Source organism: Scyliorhinus canicula, chromosome 4, assembly GCF_902713615.1.
Source record: "Scyliorhinus canicula chromosome 4, sScyCan1.1, whole genome shotgun sequence".
Taxonomy (NCBI): domain Eukaryota; kingdom Metazoa; phylum Chordata; class Chondrichthyes; order Carcharhiniformes; family Scyliorhinidae; genus Scyliorhinus; species Scyliorhinus canicula.
In genome coordinates, this window is record NC_052149.1 from 171439584 (window position 1) to 171460313 (window position 20730).

Here is a 20730-nt window from a genome sequence, read left to right on the forward strand (position 1 = left end):
TATTAGGATGATTTATTCTTCGGAGTTAAATCAGGCATTTACAGCCATATACATTGGCATTAACTATTTAACAAGTCAAGGGTGGCATGTGGCTAGCTCTGCTGCCTATGGCACCAAGGACACGGGCTCGATTCTCGGCCCTGGGTCACTCTCCATGTGGAGTTTGCATATTCTCCCAATGTCTGCGTGGGTTTCACCCCCACAACCCAAAGATGTGCAGGTTAGGTGGATTGGCCGCGCTAAATTGCCCCTTAATTGGAAAAAAAAGAATTGGGTACTCTAAATTTATTTTTAAAACAATTTAACAACTCAAAAGATAAAGAATTTGACAAGAAACACCTCTCATTAAAAGTATTTATTTTAAAATTTTAATATTAAATACTTGAAAATCCATGGAGCAAGTCAGATTTTTTTTTGCAAATATCATTTAAATCATTTTGTCTTGAGTTACTGCCTATTACAGGCCGAGCAAATTTAATCACTAATTCCTCTTTGAAGAGTTTTGTTTCAATAGGACAAGATTACTATGGCAACAAAGAATTCCTTTGAGCAAATAATCCCATCATTGGTTGTTTCGGTTTCGGTTTCTTTTTCTTTTTATCTTCATTGTATTTTTCTTGCTTATCCAAGCAGGCCATGATGAACAACTTGAATTCATTGTAGGTGAGGTTCTAGCTCAAATAAATAAACAAATTAGTTAGACAAAACAATATTATTTTCTGTTCTTTTTTTAATCCTAAAGATTTTCAGATGGAATTAAAAATGTCCATGATGAAATGAGCCCATACTTTCAGCATCAATGGTTTGTTATTCTGGCTAGTTTAAAAGCATTTCTCCGCCATTTAATTTTTTTCGTGCCATAACCCATTTTTCAGCTCCTCAATGCAACCTTTTTTTCGGAGGGGGGGGAAGAAAGGCAAGAAAAATAAGTAACTTCACAGTTTTGAAACGTGTTGAGTGCCTTCAAATTATTTGGCCATTATTTCAAGCTGCAGTTCAATGTATGTCTGACTTTCTCACTCCCCTTGATGAATAAATGCCAAGGTTATATGTGTGTTTTCTTGTCAAGACGCATAGGATCTGTGAGATTTGTGTTCCCACATACCAGCACTGTTGATAAATATTGAAACAAGTTACAAATATAATCTGGAACACCAGGAAGTGAAGCAAATGACTTAACTGTTAATATCTTCCTTCCACAAGTTCTCATTGCTTTTTCTAATAATCAAATAAAAGAAGAAAGCTTCATTGCAATTATTTCTGCCTTGGGCAAAAATCATCCTTCAGGGTGTGGTTATGAGTCCAGAGATTGTCAGCAGACAGTATCATGGTCAAGCCACATTATTAGTCTGCTGGTAAACTACTCAGCCATTTGGAATAGCTCGATTGGAGAGCACTGAAAATCTAGCAGTTCCACCGTGGAGCCCAGCCAGTCCAATTAAAGTAAGAGAGAAGGCAATAGTGAAGGAGGGATGCATATTACAGGGATAAATTTGTGAGACATGAAGCAACCATTTCACAAACATTTCAAAATGGTGGAAAATCAGACGTTGGTGAGAGCATGATGTGAAGCAGGCTATTTTAATCATGCTCAGCAGAGGAAACGAAAGTCGAGGTAATTCTGTGGTTTTTGTCTCGAGTTACTTCCTATTACAGGCCTAGCAAACAGGTCAAGTTTGGAGGATCCTAGGGGAAGATTCTCCGGCCTCGTTACGCTCTCGCTCAAGCGTAACGAGGCCGGCGATTATCAGGAGAGGCCAGATCCAGGGCAGCACGGTGGCCTAGTGGTTAGCACAACCGCCTCACGGCGCTGAGGTCCCAGGTTCGATCCCGGCTCTGGGTCACTGTCCGTGTGGAGTTTGTACGTTCTCCCCGTGTCTGCGTGGGTTTCGCCCCCACAACCCAAAAATGTGCAGAGTAGGTGGATTGGCCACGCTAAATTGCCCCTTAATTGGAAAAAATAATTGGCTAATCTAAATTTATTTTAAAAAAAAGAAAAAAAAAAGGAGAGGCCAGATCCATGCCAGGCGGCAAACAGTTTGTGATGCAACCGGCCCGCTCCTGTCGTTGAAATCGGGATCTCGCATAGTGTCACGAGAAACCAATTATCACCACTTAAGTCCCTTTTCCATACAATTAGTGAGAGTGACCCCCATATCCAACGGCCTCCCGTCATTCAGTGGCCTCCCCAGCAAGTGCTCACGCTGACGCCGATTAGTATTCCTTTTGAAAAATGTAAACCTGGTGGACGGGCTTCTATGGGGAGCCGAGGAGGTGAGTAACCATCTATGCTCACAGGCCCAGATGTGCTGGGCTTGCCATCCCAGTGCTCGGCGGGGGGTGGGGGACCCTCCACAGGGGCGGGCCGCCATACGAGGGTGGGGGGTGCGAGGCGCTGGTGGGCGACAATCACTCGCGGCACCACCATGCCAACCCCTGGATCCCAACCCCATTCCAGGGGCAACCCTTGTCCCTGCCCATCTGCATCACCGATAACCCATAGCACCCACTGATTGCTGAGGACTCTGGCTGTGCAGCTGAAGGCTATCGCTAATAGGGAATTGGCAATCGTGGCTAAGTAAGCATTTGACACATGCCAAGCGGATTCCCGTGGGTGGGTGAGCCATGTAGCATGTGGGAGTCATTGCCTTGATGCCTGGACACTGTGCCTGAACACTGCAGGAGGCAACACCACACACGCAGCAGCCAACATCCGAAACACCCAGAAGATGGGCCACAGCTCCAGGGACATGTCCACAGCCGGAAGCTCGATGAGCACCGTGGTGGGGGGTTTGCCTGGAGAGATGGTCAAAGGGTCCATGGGTCAGTCCGCATTGTGGAGTAATAGAGGCATCCCAATGGTTGTGCAAAAAGTGGTTTAATGTGCTATGCAAAACCCCATTCCCGATAGTGTCACCTGCACCCCCCCCCCCCACCACCCCTCCTTCCCCGCCCCTATCCCGTCCCCAGCCTCTACCTATGCCCCCCACGCCCTCCCCCCCCCTACGCTGGTGCCCTCAGTGATCCTCAATGTGCCTGGCCCTCCTAGCACTACCACTACATCTAGGTATGTCCCTAGACATATCTGAGGTGGAGACAGCCAGCTGCTTACCTCGTCCCATGGCCCTCGATGCCCCTAGCGGGTGTCCTCTGGGGGTTCTGGGGCCGGAGGGCCCGGCTCTCTTGTCAGCGGCCTCATCAGAGGTGGAATTCGGGGGATCTGGTGGCCACCATAGCCAATCCATGGGATGAGTTCAGGTTGGCCCTCAGTGCCCCCTCCTCCTGATCGGTGCCCATAGGGCCCTGGGGTTCACCTTAGGACAGAGGGGCAGCTAGTTCAAGCCCCAGCTGCCCCTGCATCACCTGGCTCTGCCAGCCATGGCAGTTCCCCATGATCCACACTATGGTTTTGATGCCCTCAGCGATGCTCCTTAATGACTGGGACATGCTCTACAGCGCCCCAGCCATGCCCACCTGTGACTGGACCAAGTTCTGCAGTGCCTCGGCCATGTGGAACGTGTCCCACAGAACCTCATCAAGATTAGCCTGGTACTGGGTGACATTCCCCAGTGGGGCGGTCATTCTGCCGAGACACTCAGCCATGGCCGTCACCGACTGCGCAACACCTTGGACTCCTTCACTCATGGTCAACGTCATGCACCAGGCTCTCCAATGCGCAGTTTTGGCCTCGGTGCCACTCATTGCCGGCGACATCTCCTGCGCGCGTAGCCTCTGGGACTCCTCAAATGGCTATGGATCTGCTGGAGTGGTGCTGACTTCTCCCTCTGAATGTCTGGCTTCTCCCTATCGTCTCCAACATTTCCGGGGAACCCACTTCCAGAGGCTCAGCATCAGGCTGGGACCCAGCTGGATCCTAGGACCTCCGACCGCTGTCTCACCTGGAGGTTCCTGCCTCCTCCTGATATACATCAGCAGCTGTGTAATGCTCACCAGATTGTGCCCTCGGGGCCTGACCACTAACATATCCCACCGAGTTGTGTGCATCTGGCTGGTGGAGGGTGGGGATGACAACTGTGCTGCATCCTCGGAACTCTCCCCTGAGGTGTTGTCCTCAGAGTCAGGAGTAGGGGCCACCTGGGATGGGCCGTCGACGTCGGATAGAGGACCTGGGAAGAATGGACATGTGGTCACTGAGAGGGATGGGTCAGTCAGTAAGGCAATCACTACTCACGTTTGACAGGTCACCCGGATGGAGCCCGGTGGTTCCTCACCTCTGCGACGTCCACCAGCCTCCGCATGGGTGACCGATCCACTCTCGGCCACACCAGTCACCTCCAGGGCCCACTCCTCGAAGAAGCTGAGGATTCTTATTGGTGTCTACTCACTCGTACCTCGTACTGCCCGGTGTTGTTCATAGACCTTCTTCCTGCACTCTTGGCCACACTGTTGGAACTAATGGCTGCCTTGTGGCTCACCCTCTGGGACTCTCAAGGGAAAAGAACATCACTCCTCGCCTCCATTGCAAGCAGGAGCCTCCCCAGGTCAGCGACCCGAATCTTGGGGCCGGTCTCCTCGGCAGCATTATTGTGAGCTGGCTGAGGTTGAGCAAGTGCAGTTTAAGTGCTGCTCGACTTTGTTAGTGGTGGGGCTGGTGAGCGTGGTACCAGCGGATCGGCCGGCGAGGCGCTATTTGCGGCGAGAAGCCCGTAAGGCCTTGTTAAGTGGACCAATTAACATTGAATTGCGTTGCAGGTTTCAATGGGCCGGAAAATACGTGGCAATTCCCGTTCGCTACAACACTACAGAATCGCTACACAATCGCACCCCTATTGTTCTTTGAATCTATTTTCTACATTTTATATCAAGCAGCGGGTACGCTTGCTTTCTTACCATATGTATGGAAAAATATAACAGGATTGAAACTCTTGCTCCAGCTACACTCATACATAATATGGAGAAGGAATTTCATTATTCAGCTTAAAATTGTTCCTAGATATTTGGGGAGGACAGGATGAGGCTCGGCTGTAAAATACCTCACAATTGATAGCCTGCTGACACTCGGGGTTAAACAATAATTTTTAACAGGGTTAAACCATTAACCCTTTTTAAAATTAAATAGTATCCAATTATTTTTTTCCAATTAAGGGGCAATTTTGTCTGGCTAATCCACCTAACCTGCACATTTTTTGGGGTTGTTGGGGTAAGACCCATGCAGACACGGGAAGAATGTGCAAACTCCACACAGACTGTGACCTGTGACCAGGATCGAACCTGAGACCTCGGCGCTGTGATGCAGCAGTGCTAACCACTGCGTCACCATGCCACCCTAAACCATGAACCCTGCCCACCGAGGTAAAGTAATAACTGCAACATGATCCATGGAGCCCACATCTAGCAAGTGACGATGTTCTCAGGACAGATGTGAAAATTGGCAAAAAGATAAGTTCACTTGTCACAATTTTGCTATCTTACCTCACCACCACTTCCACTATAATCCTTAAACATCTGCAAGTAAGCGCGTCCTTTGATGTTGAAGAGAAATCCTGCAGCATAGAATTCTGCTGGAGTAATAGTGTGCCCCCCGTCCATGTCAATTAGATCAAAGATGGACCGAGAGTGACGATAAAGAAACTGCTGTTCCATTTTATCCTGTAATATTTGAAACATGTGCACATGTGACAACTAACAGAAACAGACAGTAATTTGACATTAAACCATGTTTAATCTTGCAGAACTGCATTACAATGAAATGACAACAAGTCTAGACAATAAACCTAACTTTGCCGAGAGAGAACAAACGATTTAATGTGATAGATACAACTTTTTGAGAATTAGTGTCACGTTCTTATGACACCTCACCAGTTGTCTAGTTTTGTTCTCAAGTGAGTCCCTGTTACAGTAAAAAATGCATTGAAGAATTATTTTGGCTTTCGTTATCAATCTAGAGCTGTTGGGGAGGGTTTAAACTAATGTGGCAGGGGGATGGGAACCAATGCTGGAAGTTGGAAGGTAGTAAAACAGGGACAGAAGCAAAAGGAAGTAAGGGGAAAAGTGCAAGGCAGAGAAGACATAGTCAGAAATCTAAAAGGGCGACAGTACAAGGTACAGTGACTGAGGGGAGCACAGTGAATAGGCCCAGTAATAACAAAAGGAATAAAACTGGAGATGTTAAGATTCAAAACAGAGGTAAAAAAACCAACATAAGTGTACTTTACCTGAATGCTCGTAGTATTCGGAATAAAGTAAATGAGTTGATGGCACAAATCATCGTAAATGACTATGATTTAGTGGCCATTACTGAAACATGGTTAAAGGATGGTCACGACTGGGAGTTAAATATCCGAGGGTATCAAACTATTCGGAAGGACAGAGTGGATGGTAAGGGAGGTGGTGTTGCTCTGTTATTTAAGGATGACATCCGGGCAATAGTAAGGGATGACATCGGTGCTATGGAGGATAAGGTTGAATCCATTTGGGTGGAAATCAGGAATAGTAAGGCGAAAAAGTCACTGATAGGAGTAGTCTATCGGCCACCAAATAGTAACGTTATGATGGGGCAGGCAATAAACAAAGAAATAACTGATGCATGTAGAAATGGTACAGCAGTTATCATGGGGGATTTTAATCTACATGTCGATTGGTTTAACCAGGTCGGTCAAGGCAACCTTGAGGAGGAGTTTATGGAATGTATCCGCGATAGTTTCCTAGAACAGTATGTAATGGAACCTACGAGGGAACAAGCGGTCCTAGATCTTGTCCTGTGTAATGAGACAGGATTGATTCATGATCTCATAGTTAGGGATCCTCTCGGAAGGAGCGATCACAATATGGTGGAATTTAAAATACAGATGGAGCGTGAGAAAGTAAAATCAAATACTAGTGTTTTGTGTTTAAACAAAGGAGATTACAAGGGGATGAGAGAAGAACTAGCTAAGGTAGACTGGGAGCTAAGACTTTATGGTGGAACAGTTGAGGAACAGTGGAGAGACTTCCAAGCGATTTTTCACATTGCTCAGCAAAGGTTTATACCAACAAAAAGGAAGGACGGAAGAAAGAGGGAAAATCGACCGTGGATATCTAAGGAAATAAGGGAGAGTATCAAATTGAAGGAAAAAACATATAAAGTGGCAAAGATTGCTGGGAGATTAGAGGACTGGGAAATCTTTAGGGGGCAACAGAAAGCTACTAAAAAAGCTATAAAGAAGAGTAAGATAGAGTATGAGAGTAAACTTGCTCAGATTATAAAAACAGACAGTAAAAGTTTTTACAAATATATAAGACAAAAAAGAGTGGCTAAGGTAAATATTGGTCCTTTAGAGGATGAGAAGGGAGTTTTAATAATGGGAAATGAGGAAATGGCTGAGGAACTGAACAGGTTTTTTGGGTCGGTCTTCACAGTGGAAGACACAAATAACATGCCAGCAACTGATAGAAATGAGGCTATGACAGGTGAGGACCTTGAGAGGATTGTTATCACTAAGGAGGGAGTGATGGGCAAGCTAATGGGGCTAAAGGTAGACAAGTCTCCTGGCCCTGATGGAATGCATCCCAGAGTGCTAATAGAGATGGCTAGGGAAATTGCAGATGCACTAGTGATAATTTACCGAAATTCACTAGACTCTGGGGTGGTCCCGGTGGATTGGAAATTAGCAAATGTGACGCCACTGTTTAAAAAAGGAGGTAGACAGAAAGCAGGAAATTATAGGCCAGTGAGCTTAACTTCGGTAGTAGGGAAGATGCTGGAATCTATCATCAAGGAAGAAATTGCGAGGCATCTGGATAGAAATTGTCCCATTGGGCAGACGCAGCATGGGTTCGTAAAAGGCAGGTCATGCCTAACTAATTTAGTGGAATTTTTTGAGGACATTACCAGTGCAGTAGATAACGGGGAGCCGATGGATGTGGTATATCTGGATTTCCAGAAAGCCTTTGACAAGGTGCCACACAAAAGGTTGCTGCATAAGATAAAGATGCATGGCATTAAGGGTAAAGTAGTAGCATGGATAGAGGATTGGTTAATTAATAGAAAGCAAAGAGTTGGGATAAATGGGTGTTTCTCTGGTTGGCAATCAGTAGCTAGTGGTGTCCCTCAGGGATCCGTGTTGGGCCCACAATTGTTCACAATTTACATAGATGATTTGGAGTTGGGGACCAAGGGCAATGTGTCCAAGTTTGCAGATGACACTAAGATGAGTGGTAAAGCGAAAAGTGCAGAGGATACTGGAAGACTGCAGAGGGATTTGGATAGGTTAAGTGAATGGGCTCGGGTCTGGCAGATGGAATACACTGTTGACAAATGTGAGGTTGTCCATTTTGGTAGGAATAACAGCAAACGGGATTATTATTTAAACGATAAAATATTAAAGCATGCCGCTGTTCAGAGAGACTTGGGTGTGCTAGTGCATGAGTCACAGAAGGTTGGTTTACAAGTGCAACAGGTGATTAAGAAGGCAAATGGAATTTTGTCCTTCATTGCTAGAGGGATGGAGTTTAAGACTAGGGAGGTTATGTTGCAATTGTATAAGGTGTTAGTGCGGCCACACCTGGAGTATTGTGTTCAGTTTTGGTCTCCTTACTTGAGAAAGGACGTACTGGCGCTGGAGGGTGTGCAGAGGAGATTCACTAGGTTAATCCCAGAGCTGAAGGGGTTGGATTATGAGGAGAGGTTGAGTAGACTGGGATTGTACTCATTGGAATTTAGAAGGATGAGGGGGGATCTTATAGAAACATTTAAAATTATGAAGGGAATAGATAGGATAGATGCGGGCAGGTTGTTTCCACTGGCGGGTGACAGCAGAACTAGGGGACATAGCCTCAAAATAAGGGGAAGTAGATTTAGGACTGAGTTTAGGAGGAACTTCTTCACCCAAAGGGTTGTGAATCTATGGAATTCCTTGCCCAGTGAAGCAGTTGAGGCTCCTTCATTACATGTTTTTAAGGTAAAGATAGATAGTTTTTTGAAGAATAAAGGGATTAAGGGTTATGGTGTTCGGGCCGGAAAGTGGAGCTGAGTCCACAAAAGATCAGCCATGATCTCATTGAATGGCGGAGCGGGCTCGAGGGGCCAGATGGCCTACTCCTGCTCCTAGTTCTTATGTTCTTATGTTCTTATGTTCTAAAATCAACATAGCCCAGAAATGTTACATTGGAAATCTGAATGTGGGACATAGGGGATTGAGGCAGATGTTAAACATCAGAATTCCACCACTTTTGCAGGAGACCAAAAATTTTGTTTGGTGGGTTAAGAAATTCTCACCCACCCTGCCCTGCAGTGAACTAATAATGTAATCTATCAGAAAAGTGAATATTTCTGCCATTAATGTTTCACCTCATACCTGCATTAACCATGTATGAGTGCCTATTTTAATAGATTTGAGTGGCTAAGGAACAGTTCAGATGGCTAGGGAATCCCTCCAAATGCTTGACTATCTCTGGACTTTCTAGGATGATTAAGGAGTACTTCTATAAACTTTGACATGAATTGTCCCCAACAGTTCTTAAGATTATAGTCCCCTGCCCCCAGGATTATTTCTGGGTATTCCTCTCTCTTCTCTAACAATGGCTGGAAAGCAACAGGTGGAAGAAGGTTTGAGATCGGCACACCATGTGAAGCTGCTGCAAGGTTAGATGAGACGCACTTGGCTGTCCTGTGTAGCTGAGGGTGTCAGCAGTGGGAACCAAATGAGTAAAGGCTATCGGCTAGGTTCTCCATTTGGGAGACTACGTTCTCCCGCCGGAGTTGATTTGCTTCAGTTTTACGATCCCCCTGGAGTTGTAAAGCGGGATGCAATTCGGTATTCCTTGCCATGCAAATATATGCATGGCGTGGAGTACGAGGGATTCCCAGGGAATCCTGCTATCGGTTCACCATCTTGAGTGATGTCCCATGCCAGCCACACCGCCCCGCATCACAAGTCAGCATCAACTCCACTTCCCTCCACACCACACAGTAGCTGCCCCCAGATAGCTTGGGTGCCCCCCTACCCCCATCTTCCCCAGGACCCTTGTAATAGGGAGACCCCCACAGGGCTCCTGTAATAGGGTGCACCCCCAGGTACCCCTGTCAAAGGGACCTCCCCACAGACCTCCCCTCCCCCTGCACAGACCCCCCCCCCCCTCCTCCAGAAAAGTGACCCCTTTCTGGGTGCTGGAGTGCAGTCCAGACAGGGGCAGTGAGAAGAATGACAGCTGTAAGAGTTATCTTGCAGCTCCACGTGTCCATTCCGCTAAGGGGAGCAGCTGTGGTCTGCGTCTCGTTCCTGCAGATCTATTTGCCATTCATAGCTTTCTAGTAGTGGTCTGTGATTGACAGCTTCTACAAACCATTTTATTCATTTCATTCATCTCCCTTCGCGGATCAGTGGCTTAAGTGAAACCTCAATGTTTTTAAACATTGACCACATCAAAGAGAGGTAAGTGCAGTGAAATCACAGGCTTGAGTGATTGGAATACATTTAGTGCTTGGAATGCACGCTGGCAAAGACCACAAATGATCCAGGCCTCGGACCCACTAAATAGATACAAATGAGTCATTAACACCCATTTGCATTTATTTACATCCCCCGCCGGCGAGCATCGCGGACCTCATTCATGCCGCCAGCCGGGGTGGAGGGGGGGGGGGGGTGATTGGAGCATCATATCTGTGCGTCGCTCCCAATTCTCCCTGACACCCAATTTTCCGTCCCATCGGGAAACGCATTCTGGGTGTCCCAGGATGGAGAATTCTGCCCTATATAGTTTTTAAACTTTGAAATTAGTTTCATAGGAACATAAGAACAGGAGTTGAACATTTAGGGCGGGATTTACCAGCTGTTCACACCAGTGGGAAATCTCGGTCCCACACTGGCACATGGGTTTCCCGGCGACGAGGGGTGCTGTCACCGGCAAATCCCATCAGCAACAGTGGCGTTGGTACAGGGGGGCCTCTGGCGGCGCCTCCGAAATGCACGCGGCAGAGTGGCCGCTAAATCCCGCCCTTAGCATCTTGAGCTTGCTCTGCCATTCAATGAGGTCATGACTGATCTACTGCTGTATTCCCACTTTTTCACCATGCTCCTCTGGTTAACAAAAATCAATCAATCTCAGATTTTAATATTAACAATTGATATTGCATTGATTGCTGCTCCTGGAAACTTTCCAATGTTTCCTAATTTCGCTTCTGAAAGGTCCGGTTCTAATTTTTTCTTACACCCCCTAATCTTGGACACCTAACCATCTCCTGATCTACCCTACCTGTGTCCCTTATTACCTTGAAAACATTGATCAAATCACCCCTTAACCTTCTCAATTCCAAGCATTACAACCCCAGTTTGTATGATCCTTGGATTTTAACACTTGGGGCTGAATTTTCAGGTCCTCCTCAAAGACAGGATCGGAGGTGGTAGGGGGGGTGAGTGTCCCTGAAAACACTGTCGCCAGCTGGTATGTCAATTGCAAAGCCCTGATCCTGGTTCCAGCAGCTCGGGGGATAGCTGTACAGGAATCTTGCTCTCCTTCCTATACAGACCAATTATACATATTAAAAAGCTTGTTTAGAGATTGTGGAAGGGGGTGCAGCATATTTAATGGGTTGCACAGGTTTTAGAAGCTGGCAGTTTCAGAACAAAGGAGGGGAGGCGGATACTCAGTGGGGAGCAATGGAGGCGTGAGAATGCCAGGTGACAAAGCGAGACTGGGCACTGGGTGAGGGAGTGTCTGTGGTGCTGCACAGACAGAGAGAGTGGGTGCTTGGCAGCTGGCCTTTTATGGGGTTGACATCACAGGGGCACAATAATTGGTGACAAGGCTACCAAGAACAATTGGGCGATTTGCTGCTTCAGGAATAAAGCTCAGTTGGCAGTCGGGCACAACTATCAGATTGGGGCACTCTGGATTGATGGGTAACAAGCACTGCAGGAAAGGCAGAACCCCGATCATCAGGAGGGCATGAGGGAGATAAGAAGGGCAGGAAGGCTAATCTCTCAGGACAAAACGGAAAGCCAAAGGCAGAGCTACCTGGAGGTGACCACAGGAGATTGGGAATTTCCAGGCAGATGGCAGGTGACATATGTGCCCTCATCGCCGAAGACCCCGCACTTCACAGCACGCTTCACAGTCATGCCCTACCAGTGGCCATCACTGTCCACTTGTATTCTAATCCTCTAAATATAAAGGCCAGCATTCCTGTGTGGTAGTCACCACTGATGTATATATTGTAGAGGATGATAGTGCATCAACCTGTTTATGACATTTTAATGATCTATGTATCTGCATTCCCAAGTATCTTTGATCCTCCACTGCTTCTAGTTTTTCAGTATTCAGAAAGAACCCTGGTCTGTCCTTTATATACCTAACCTTCTGATGCCTGCTGTTCCACAAGGAAATAGTAGGGATACAATTCAACTTTGGTAACTGACATCAATGGAGAGAGGAATCAGGCATGGCCCCTCCATTACTGACAGCATTAAGGCCTTGCCAAAGTTGAATTTCAGCCCCCCCCCCCCCCCCCCCCCCACCCTCTTGTTGTCTCCCTGTACATTTGATGGTTTAGGCAACAGAATAGCTATTATTTGAAAGGAAGCTACTAGTTTGCCTTCATGGGTCTATCCTGCATCAATTTGTCAATTTCATGGACAGACTGGACAGAATCCTTGTCACAAGGGATATTAAAACACCACTCTTTCAATGGGTGGAATCTTACCATATATTTTTCAAAGAGTCAGGCTCAGACTGAAAATCGACAGGTAGCTCTCCAGCTGCACAGGCCAGCTTTCTCTCCAGGTATTGAGCCTCTTTAAAGAAAGAAAAAGTGGCCGTGGTTTACACCATTATCTGGCAGGGCGGGGCTTCATAAGGCCAGTGGCGGGTCCACAGAGATCGAGGTGTCATCTTTAACGGACGCTCCGATCAGAAGCGAAGTGGAGTTCTCCCCCCCCCCCCCCCCCCCCCCCCTCCACCCCAAATGGAGGTATCTGGCTATACACACTCACCTTTGTGCTCCCAGAGAAATCCCCTTGACTGAATTTTATTTTTTAAAAGATGTTGTAAACATCACATCGGCAAGGTTTGAATTCAGTGGGGTGGATCATGTGGTGGTGGAGGTTGGACAATAATTTAAAATTTATTCAGATGCATTAAAATTAGGTTCTCGCCCTTTGTGGGTGTGAGCGTCGTGATGCCGCCAGCAAGTTTCAGGGAAATTCAGGAAATGCAATCACTCCGGACAGAATCACGTTCCCCGATTCTCTCCGGATTTTCTACCCGCAACACCATTCTGACAGTGACCATGAGCTGAAAACTTCCCCCCCCCAATTTTCACTTGATTTAATTAGAATTCTCCTGCCTCTGCATCAGAATTGTGGCTACCACTTATCCCCTCCCTGTCCCCTTCAACCCCCAACCCATCTCAAACGTACAGTGACCAATCACATTTGCAAACAGTGGGTTACTTCTTTGAGTACTGCTGGCATCCCCGCCATGTCAGGTGGCATCCCCAAAACACCAGTTGCATCCTGATGATTAAATCAGTTTAAGCATAGCAGTTTGTATTGGGAATCTGTGTAAAAAACGTGCCTCGCACAACCGTTCTAAACTTTTCCCCACGCACTTTAAACCTGTGTCCCCTCGTACTTGACTCTCCCAGCCTAGGAAAGAGCTTCTGACTATCTATTCTGTCCGTACCATTCATAATCTTGTAGACCTTTATCAGGTCGCCTCTCAACCTCCATCATTCAATGAGAACAGACCCAGTTTATCTAACCTCTCCTCATAGCTAATGCCCTCCATACCAGGGAACATTCTAGTAAACCGCTTCTGTACTCTCTCCAAAGCATCCATACCCTTCTGGTAGTGTGACGACCAGAATTGTGCACAATATTCCAAATGAGGCCTAACTAAGGTCCTGTACAGCTGCAACACGACTTGCCAGTTTTTATATTCAATGCCCCAACCATGAAGAGCACCATGCTATATGCCTTCTTGAAAACCTTATCCACATGCTTTGCCACTTTCAGTGATCGGTGGACATGCACGCCAAGATCTCTGACTGTCAGTACCCACAAGAGTTCTACCATTTATTGTGTAATTCCTACATGCATTGGATCTTCCAAAGTGCATCACCTTACACTTGTCCAGATTAAACTCCATCTGCCATTTCTCCACCCAAGACTCCAACCAGTTTATATCCTGCTGTATCCTTTGACAACCTTTTCACTATCCGCAACTCCATCAATTTTTGTGTTGACTGTGAATTTACTAATCAGGCCAGCTACATTTTCTTCCAAATTATTTATATACACCACGAACAAAAAAAATCCCAGAACTGATCCCTGTGGAACGCCGCTAGTCACAGCCTTCCATTCAGAAAAACGCCCTTCTACTGCTACCCTCTGTCTTCTGTGCCCAAGCCAGTTCTGTATCCAACTTGCCAGCTCTCCTCTGATCCCATGTGACTTCACCTTTTGTACCAGTCGACCATGAGGTACCTTGTCAAAGGCTTTACTGAAGTCCATGTATACAACATCTACTGCCTTTCCCTCATCTATCATCTTCGTCACTTCCTCGAAAAACTTGATCAAATTAGTGACGCACGACCTCCCCTTCACAAAACTCTGCTTTCCATCACCAATGAATCCATTTGTTTCCAAATGTGAGTAAATCCTATCTCTAAGAATCTTTTCTAATACTTTCCCTACCACTGATGTATGGCTCAACGGCATATAATTTCCTGGATTGTCCCTGCTACCTTCTTAAACATGGAACAACATTGGCTACTCTCCAAGCCTCTGGAACTTCACCTGTAGCCAATGAGGATACAAAGATTACTGTCAAGGCCCCAGCAATTTCCTCTCTTGCCTCCCTCAGTATTCTGGGGTAGATCCCATCAGGCCCTGGGGACTTATCTACTTTAATGCTTTTTAAGATGCCTAACACCCCATCTTTATTAATATCAACATGACTCAGAATAACTACACTCTACCCTATACTCATCCACTGAGTCCTTCTCTTTGGTGAATACTGAAGCAAAGTATTCATTTAGTATCTCTCCCATTTCCTCTGATTCCACACATAGATTCCTTACATACATTAGTTTAAACCCTCCCCAACAGCGCTTGCAAACAACCCCCCAAGGACATTGATACCAGTCCTGCCCAGGCGTATACCGTCCAATTTGTTATAGTCCCACCACTCCCAGAACTGGTTCCAATGCCCCAAAAATCTAAGTCCCTCCTTCCTGCACCATCTCTCAAGCCACGCATTCATCCTGTCTATCCTGTCATTCCTACTCTGACTACCACGTGGCACTGGTAGCAATCCTGAGATTACTACCTTTGAGGTCCTACTTCTTCGTTTATCTCCTAACTCCCTATATTCAACGTGTAGGATCTCCTCCCTTTTTTTACCGATATATTTAGTATATGCACCACGACAGCTGGCTGTTCACCCTCCCCCTTTAAAATGCCCTGCAGCCGCTCTGAGACATCCAGGGCCTTGCACCCTGGAGGCAACATACCATCTTGGAGTCTCGTTTGTGTCCGCAGAAACGCTTGTCTACTCCCCTTACAATCGAATCCCCTATCACGATAGCTCTACCACTCTTTTTCCTGTCCTCCTGCGCAGCAGAGCCAACCACGGAGCCATGAACCTGGCTACTGCTGTCTTCCCCTGGTGAGCCATCTCCCTCAACAGTATCCAAAACGGTATACATGTTTTGGAGGGAGATGACCGCAGGGGACCCGTGCACTGCCTTCCTACTCTTCCTCTGTCTGGTGGTCACCCATTTCCTATCTCTCTCAGCACTGTTTATCTGCGGTGTGACCAACTTGCTAAACGTGCTATCCACGACTCCCTCAGCATCATGGATGCTCCAAAATGAGTCCATCCGCAGCTCCAGAGCCGTTAAGTGGTCTAACAAGAGCTGCAGCTGGACACACCTCACGCATGTGAAGGAGCCAGGGACAGTGGACATGTCCCTGAACTCCCACACCGCGCATGAGGAGCATGACATGGGTCTGGGATATTGGGCACATGTCCAGGGAAATGTTGGTATTCTTAAAATATTTTATGATGCCTCATTAAGCTCATACCTTGTTAGCGATTATGATGCAAATCAGCATGTAAAACTCTTCAAATCCTATCTCCCCAGAAGCTTTCCAATCAAACATATTGAAAGCCGTCTTTATCTGTCCATTGCTCAAGTCCGTGACACAGCGAAGAAAATGAAAGAATTGGACATCTGTAAGATAATTGTGAAGAGCAATAAAACGTTGTGGGAAGAATGCTAAAACGTTTTTGGTTTGCAAATTTTCTTATTTCCCTCTTATTTATATCTCCATTATCCAACACAATCCTTCTCCCAGCCTCAAAAGGTGGCTAATAGGAATTGGCAGCAAATTGAGGGCACATAAAATTTGTTCTTACACAGGTAGCATAGCAACCTTCTGAGCAAGGAATGAAGACAAAAAAATAATGCTGGCTTAGCCAGCGATGCCCAGGTCCTGTGAAGGAAAATCATTCTATCAGAAGCATGAATGATAACAGATAGCATGATGAGGCAATGTCTCCTACAAAGCTTTATCGATGAAAATTGTACCATATCATTGGAGTGCTATATGTGATGTATAAGAAATCAATTTATAACACTCCTACTTCTGGAATAATACTTGGAGATATCATTTTAATGATGAATTCGGGCACTTACAATCACATTTTTAAAAATCATTCATGGATGTGGGCAGCACTGGCTGGGGCAGCATTTATTGCCCATACCTAATTGCCCTTCAATGGCTTACTAAGCCATTCCACAGGACATTTAAGAATCAACCATATTGCTGTGGATCTGGAGTCACATATATACCAGACCAGGTAAGGATGGCAGTGAACCATGTCTGTTTTATGATAATCGAAATGGTCAGCATTAGAATTTCAATTCCAGACATTTATTGGATTCAAATTTCACCATCGGCCATGGTGGGATTCAAACCCAGGTTTCCAGAGCATTGTCCTGGGTCTCTTGCTCACTAATTTTTATTTATTTATTTACAGGATGTGAGTCATGCTGGTTAGGCCAGCATATATTGCCCATTCCTGGTTGCCCTTCAGAAGGTGGTGGTGAGTTGCCTTCTTGAACCGCTACAGTCCTTGAGGTGTAGGTACACCCACTGTGCTGTTAGGGAGGGAGTTCCAGGATGTTGCCCCAACGACAGTGAAGAAACGGCGATATGTTTCCAAGTCAGAATGGTGAGTGACTTGGAGCGGAATCGCCAGGTGGTGGGGCTTCCAGGTATCTGCTGCTCTTGTCCTTCCAGATGGTAATGGTCGTGGGTTTGAAAGGTGCTGTCTAAGGAACCTTGTTGAGTTACTGCAGTGCATCTTGGAGATGGCTGCCACTGTTCGTCGGTGGTGGAGGGTTTGAATGTTTGCGGAAAGAGGAGCAATCAAGCAGGCTGCTTTGTCCTGGATGGTGTCAAGCTTCTTTAGTGTTGGAGCTGCACTCATACAGGCAAGTGGAGAGTATTCCATTACACTCCTGACTTGTGCCTTGTAGATGGTTGATAGGCTTTGAGGGGTCAGGAGGTGAGTTACTCGCCATAGGATTCCTAACCTTTGACCTGCCCTGGTAGCCACAGTATTAATGTGGCTAGTCCAGTTCAGTTTCTGATCAATGGGAATCCCCAGGATGTTGATGTTCAGCAATGGTAATGCCATTGAATGTCAAGTGGCTGGGGTTAGATCGATCCTCTCTTGTCGGAGACAGTCATTGCCTGGTACTTGTGTGGCATGAATTTAACTTACCACTTGTCAGCCCAAGTCTGGATATTGTCCAGGTCTTGTTGCATTTGGACATGGACTGCCTCATTATCTGAGGAGTCACGAATGGTGCTGAACATTGTGCAATCATCCACAAACATCCCCACTTCTGTCCTTAGGATGGAAGGGAGGTCATTTTAAAAAAATATATGTTTATTAAGGCATTTATAAATAAACATCAAACAAAACCACAACCAGGATGAAAAGGATAACCAACAGATAACATGCAGGAGAACATAGCATAACTTAATAAATAGCCAACAACCACGCCCTGCCCTCCCCACCACACTCCCCACCTTCTCTGCCTCCACTTTTTCTAGTTAACCCTAATCCACCCTCCCCCTGCTGACTAAACTGTCCTGGAAGAAGTCAATGAATGGTTTCCATCTCCGGGCGAACCCTTCCATCAACCCCCTGAAGGCAAATTTAATTTTTTCCAATCTGAAGAAATCCGCGAGGTCGCTCACGACCATAGCCTTGGTTTCGGAGGCTCCGTGGTCCCTCCACTCCAATAGGATCCGTCTCTGGGCTACAAGAGAGGCAATGGCCAGAACATCGGCCTCTTTCACCCCCTGGACTCCTGGTTCTTCCGACATTCCAAACACTGCCAATTCTGGACTTGGGACCACCTTCACCCTCAGTACCTCTGACATCATGTCAGCGAACCCCCGCCAAGATCCCTGCAACTTCGGGCAGGTCCAAAAGATATGAACATGATTCGAGGGCCCCCCTGAAGGACTAACCTTAAACGTTAAGTTTCTCTTGGATACATGAGTGGTCCTTGTGTTATCATGATTGTGGGTCTTAGATGAATTTATATTTAGTCAAGATTGATAGAGACTGCTGAAATATAGGATGTTGTTGAACTTTACATTCGTTGAACATACTGTTATATACAGCATAAACTTAGCAAAAACGTCACATAGAACTATCCCACCTATACTCTGCCCCCTCAAAGAACCTGTTCATTCTGGCCCTGTGGACTTCCTTAAATTGAATGAGATTCAGCTTGGCGCATGAAGAGGATGCATTCATTCTCCTGAGAGCCTCCTCCCATAACCCAGCCTCCAGCTCTCCCCCCAGCTCCTCCTCCCACTTTCACTTAACTACTCCAATTGGGAGGAGCCCTCCCAATCCATCAATTCCTTATATATCTCTGACACCTTGCCCTCTCCAACCCCTACTTTCAACAAAAACGTGTCCTGCAACCCCGGGTGCGGCAGATCAGGAAAGAACGGCACCTGCTTTCTCACGTAGTTCCACATCTGTAACATCTGAACCCATTTCCCATGGCAACTCATACTCCTCCACCATCCTTCCAAACTCGGCAACCTGCCCTACCAACAAAACTCCAAATCTCTCATCCCCAACCGCCGCCAACCCTGAAAAAACCCCATCCAGTTCCCCCAGAGCAAACCTGTGATTCCACAGAATGGGGCCCAATTGAAGCCCCTCAAGCCTCAGTGCAGCCTCCACTGTCCCCACAACCACAGGGCGGCTACCACAACCGGCTTGTGGATTACATGGCCGGCAGAACAGCAGAGGCACTGCCAACAGCGCTCCCAGACTAGTACCCTTGCAAGAGCTGCCTCCAGCCGCTCCCAAACCGACCCCTCCCCCACTACTCACTTCCTTACATGTTTGCCGTCTGATAATAATACATTTAAATTTGTAACCTAAAACCGACCAAATTTCACCGAATGTCCATGATACTCCCTCAGCTTTCCAGTGGGTCTGATATATTCAACAGCAGGTCGTCTGCATATAAGGACACCCTATGCTCCACTGCCCCCTCCCCCACACACACACAATCCCTTTCGAACCCCTAGACGCTCTCAGCACCATTGTCAGTGGCTATATCGCTATGGTGAAAAGGGAAAGTGGGCATTCCTGCCTTGTCCCTCTGTACAACCTAAAGTACCCAAAACTCATCCGATTCATTCTGACACTCACCACCAAATCCAATCGACAAACCCCTGCCCAAACCTAAACCGCCCCAGCACCTCCCGCAAATACTCCCACTTTACCCAATCAAAGGTGTTCTACGCGCCCATCGCGACTACCGCCTCCACATTTTGTTCCTCCGGAGGCATCATTATAACATTTAGCAGGCGCCAGATATTGGCCGACAAATGCCTCCCTTTTACAAATCCTGCCTGATCCCCTCCATCACCTCCCGGCACACAATCCTCAATCCGCAAGGCCAGCAACTTGGCATCCACATTTAACAGCAATATCGGACGGTATGACCCACACTGCTCCAGGTCCCAAACTTCACCCACTTTCTGAAAAGGGCAGCCTTCACCCGATTAAACCCGGCCCTCCCCTTCACCTAGTCCGGGCCCAAGTCCTGGTATACTCACAGCTCATTCCCCTCCCAGGTGCATCTCCTCGTCTGCCATGCCCATCTCAAAATCTTCTCGTTATTCAGGAACCGGTGACGACGCATCACCATTGCCCTTGGCGGCTCGCTCACCTGTGGCCTCCTCATTAGCACCCTGTGCGCGCGATTGACCTTCATATACCGGCCAAAGGTCCCCCTCTCCCGTCAGCTTCTCCTACATTCCAGCCATCTCCGTGGCAGCGCAGCCCCCTCAATGCCATCAGGCATCCCTACAATGCTTACGTTCTGCCTCAGGGAGCGGCTCTCAAGGTCTTCCACCTTCTCCTGCAGCTGCCTCTGGTTATCTCGCATTAATCCCACCTCAGCCGCCAGCGAAGCCAACTGCTCTGTGTGCTCACCCACCACCTCCTCCACTTTCCGGAGAGCATGGCCCTGGAACTGAAAGCCTCTGCTCCACTCAATCAATCCTAGACTTCCAACAGGTCTACCGCTTTGGCTCGGTCCTCATGGGCCTCTCTCCTCTGCTGGCTAACCTTATCATTTAAGAAGTCCACCAGTTGGTGCATCGACCATTGGGTCCGTCAACAACAGGCCCTTCCGCCATCTTAAGCAGTGGCGCATAAAGATTCTCCTGCTTC

The 20730-nt window shown here is 47.0% G+C and overlaps 1 protein-coding gene across 2 annotated transcripts in view; it reads right to left on the bottom strand.

The window, feature by feature from the left end:
• Positions 1 to 400: 400 nt before the first annotated feature.
• The window catches only part of LOC119965166 (EF-hand calcium-binding domain-containing protein 9-like), a 583421-nt gene continuing 563091 nt past the window's right edge, over positions 401 to 20730 (bottom strand). For both annotated transcript variants that reach the window (XM_038795543.1, XM_038795542.1), the window contains exons 2-4: positions 16026 to 16174; positions 5434 to 5610; positions 401 to 671 (exon numbers count right to left, since the gene is read on the bottom strand). In XM_038795543.1, coding sequence (XP_038651471.1) covers positions 525 to 671; positions 5434 to 5610; positions 16026 to 16174 — 473 coding nt within the window. In that variant the 3' untranslated portion in view covers positions 401 to 524. The remainder of the gene's footprint in view (positions 672 to 5433; positions 5611 to 16025; positions 16175 to 20730) is intronic.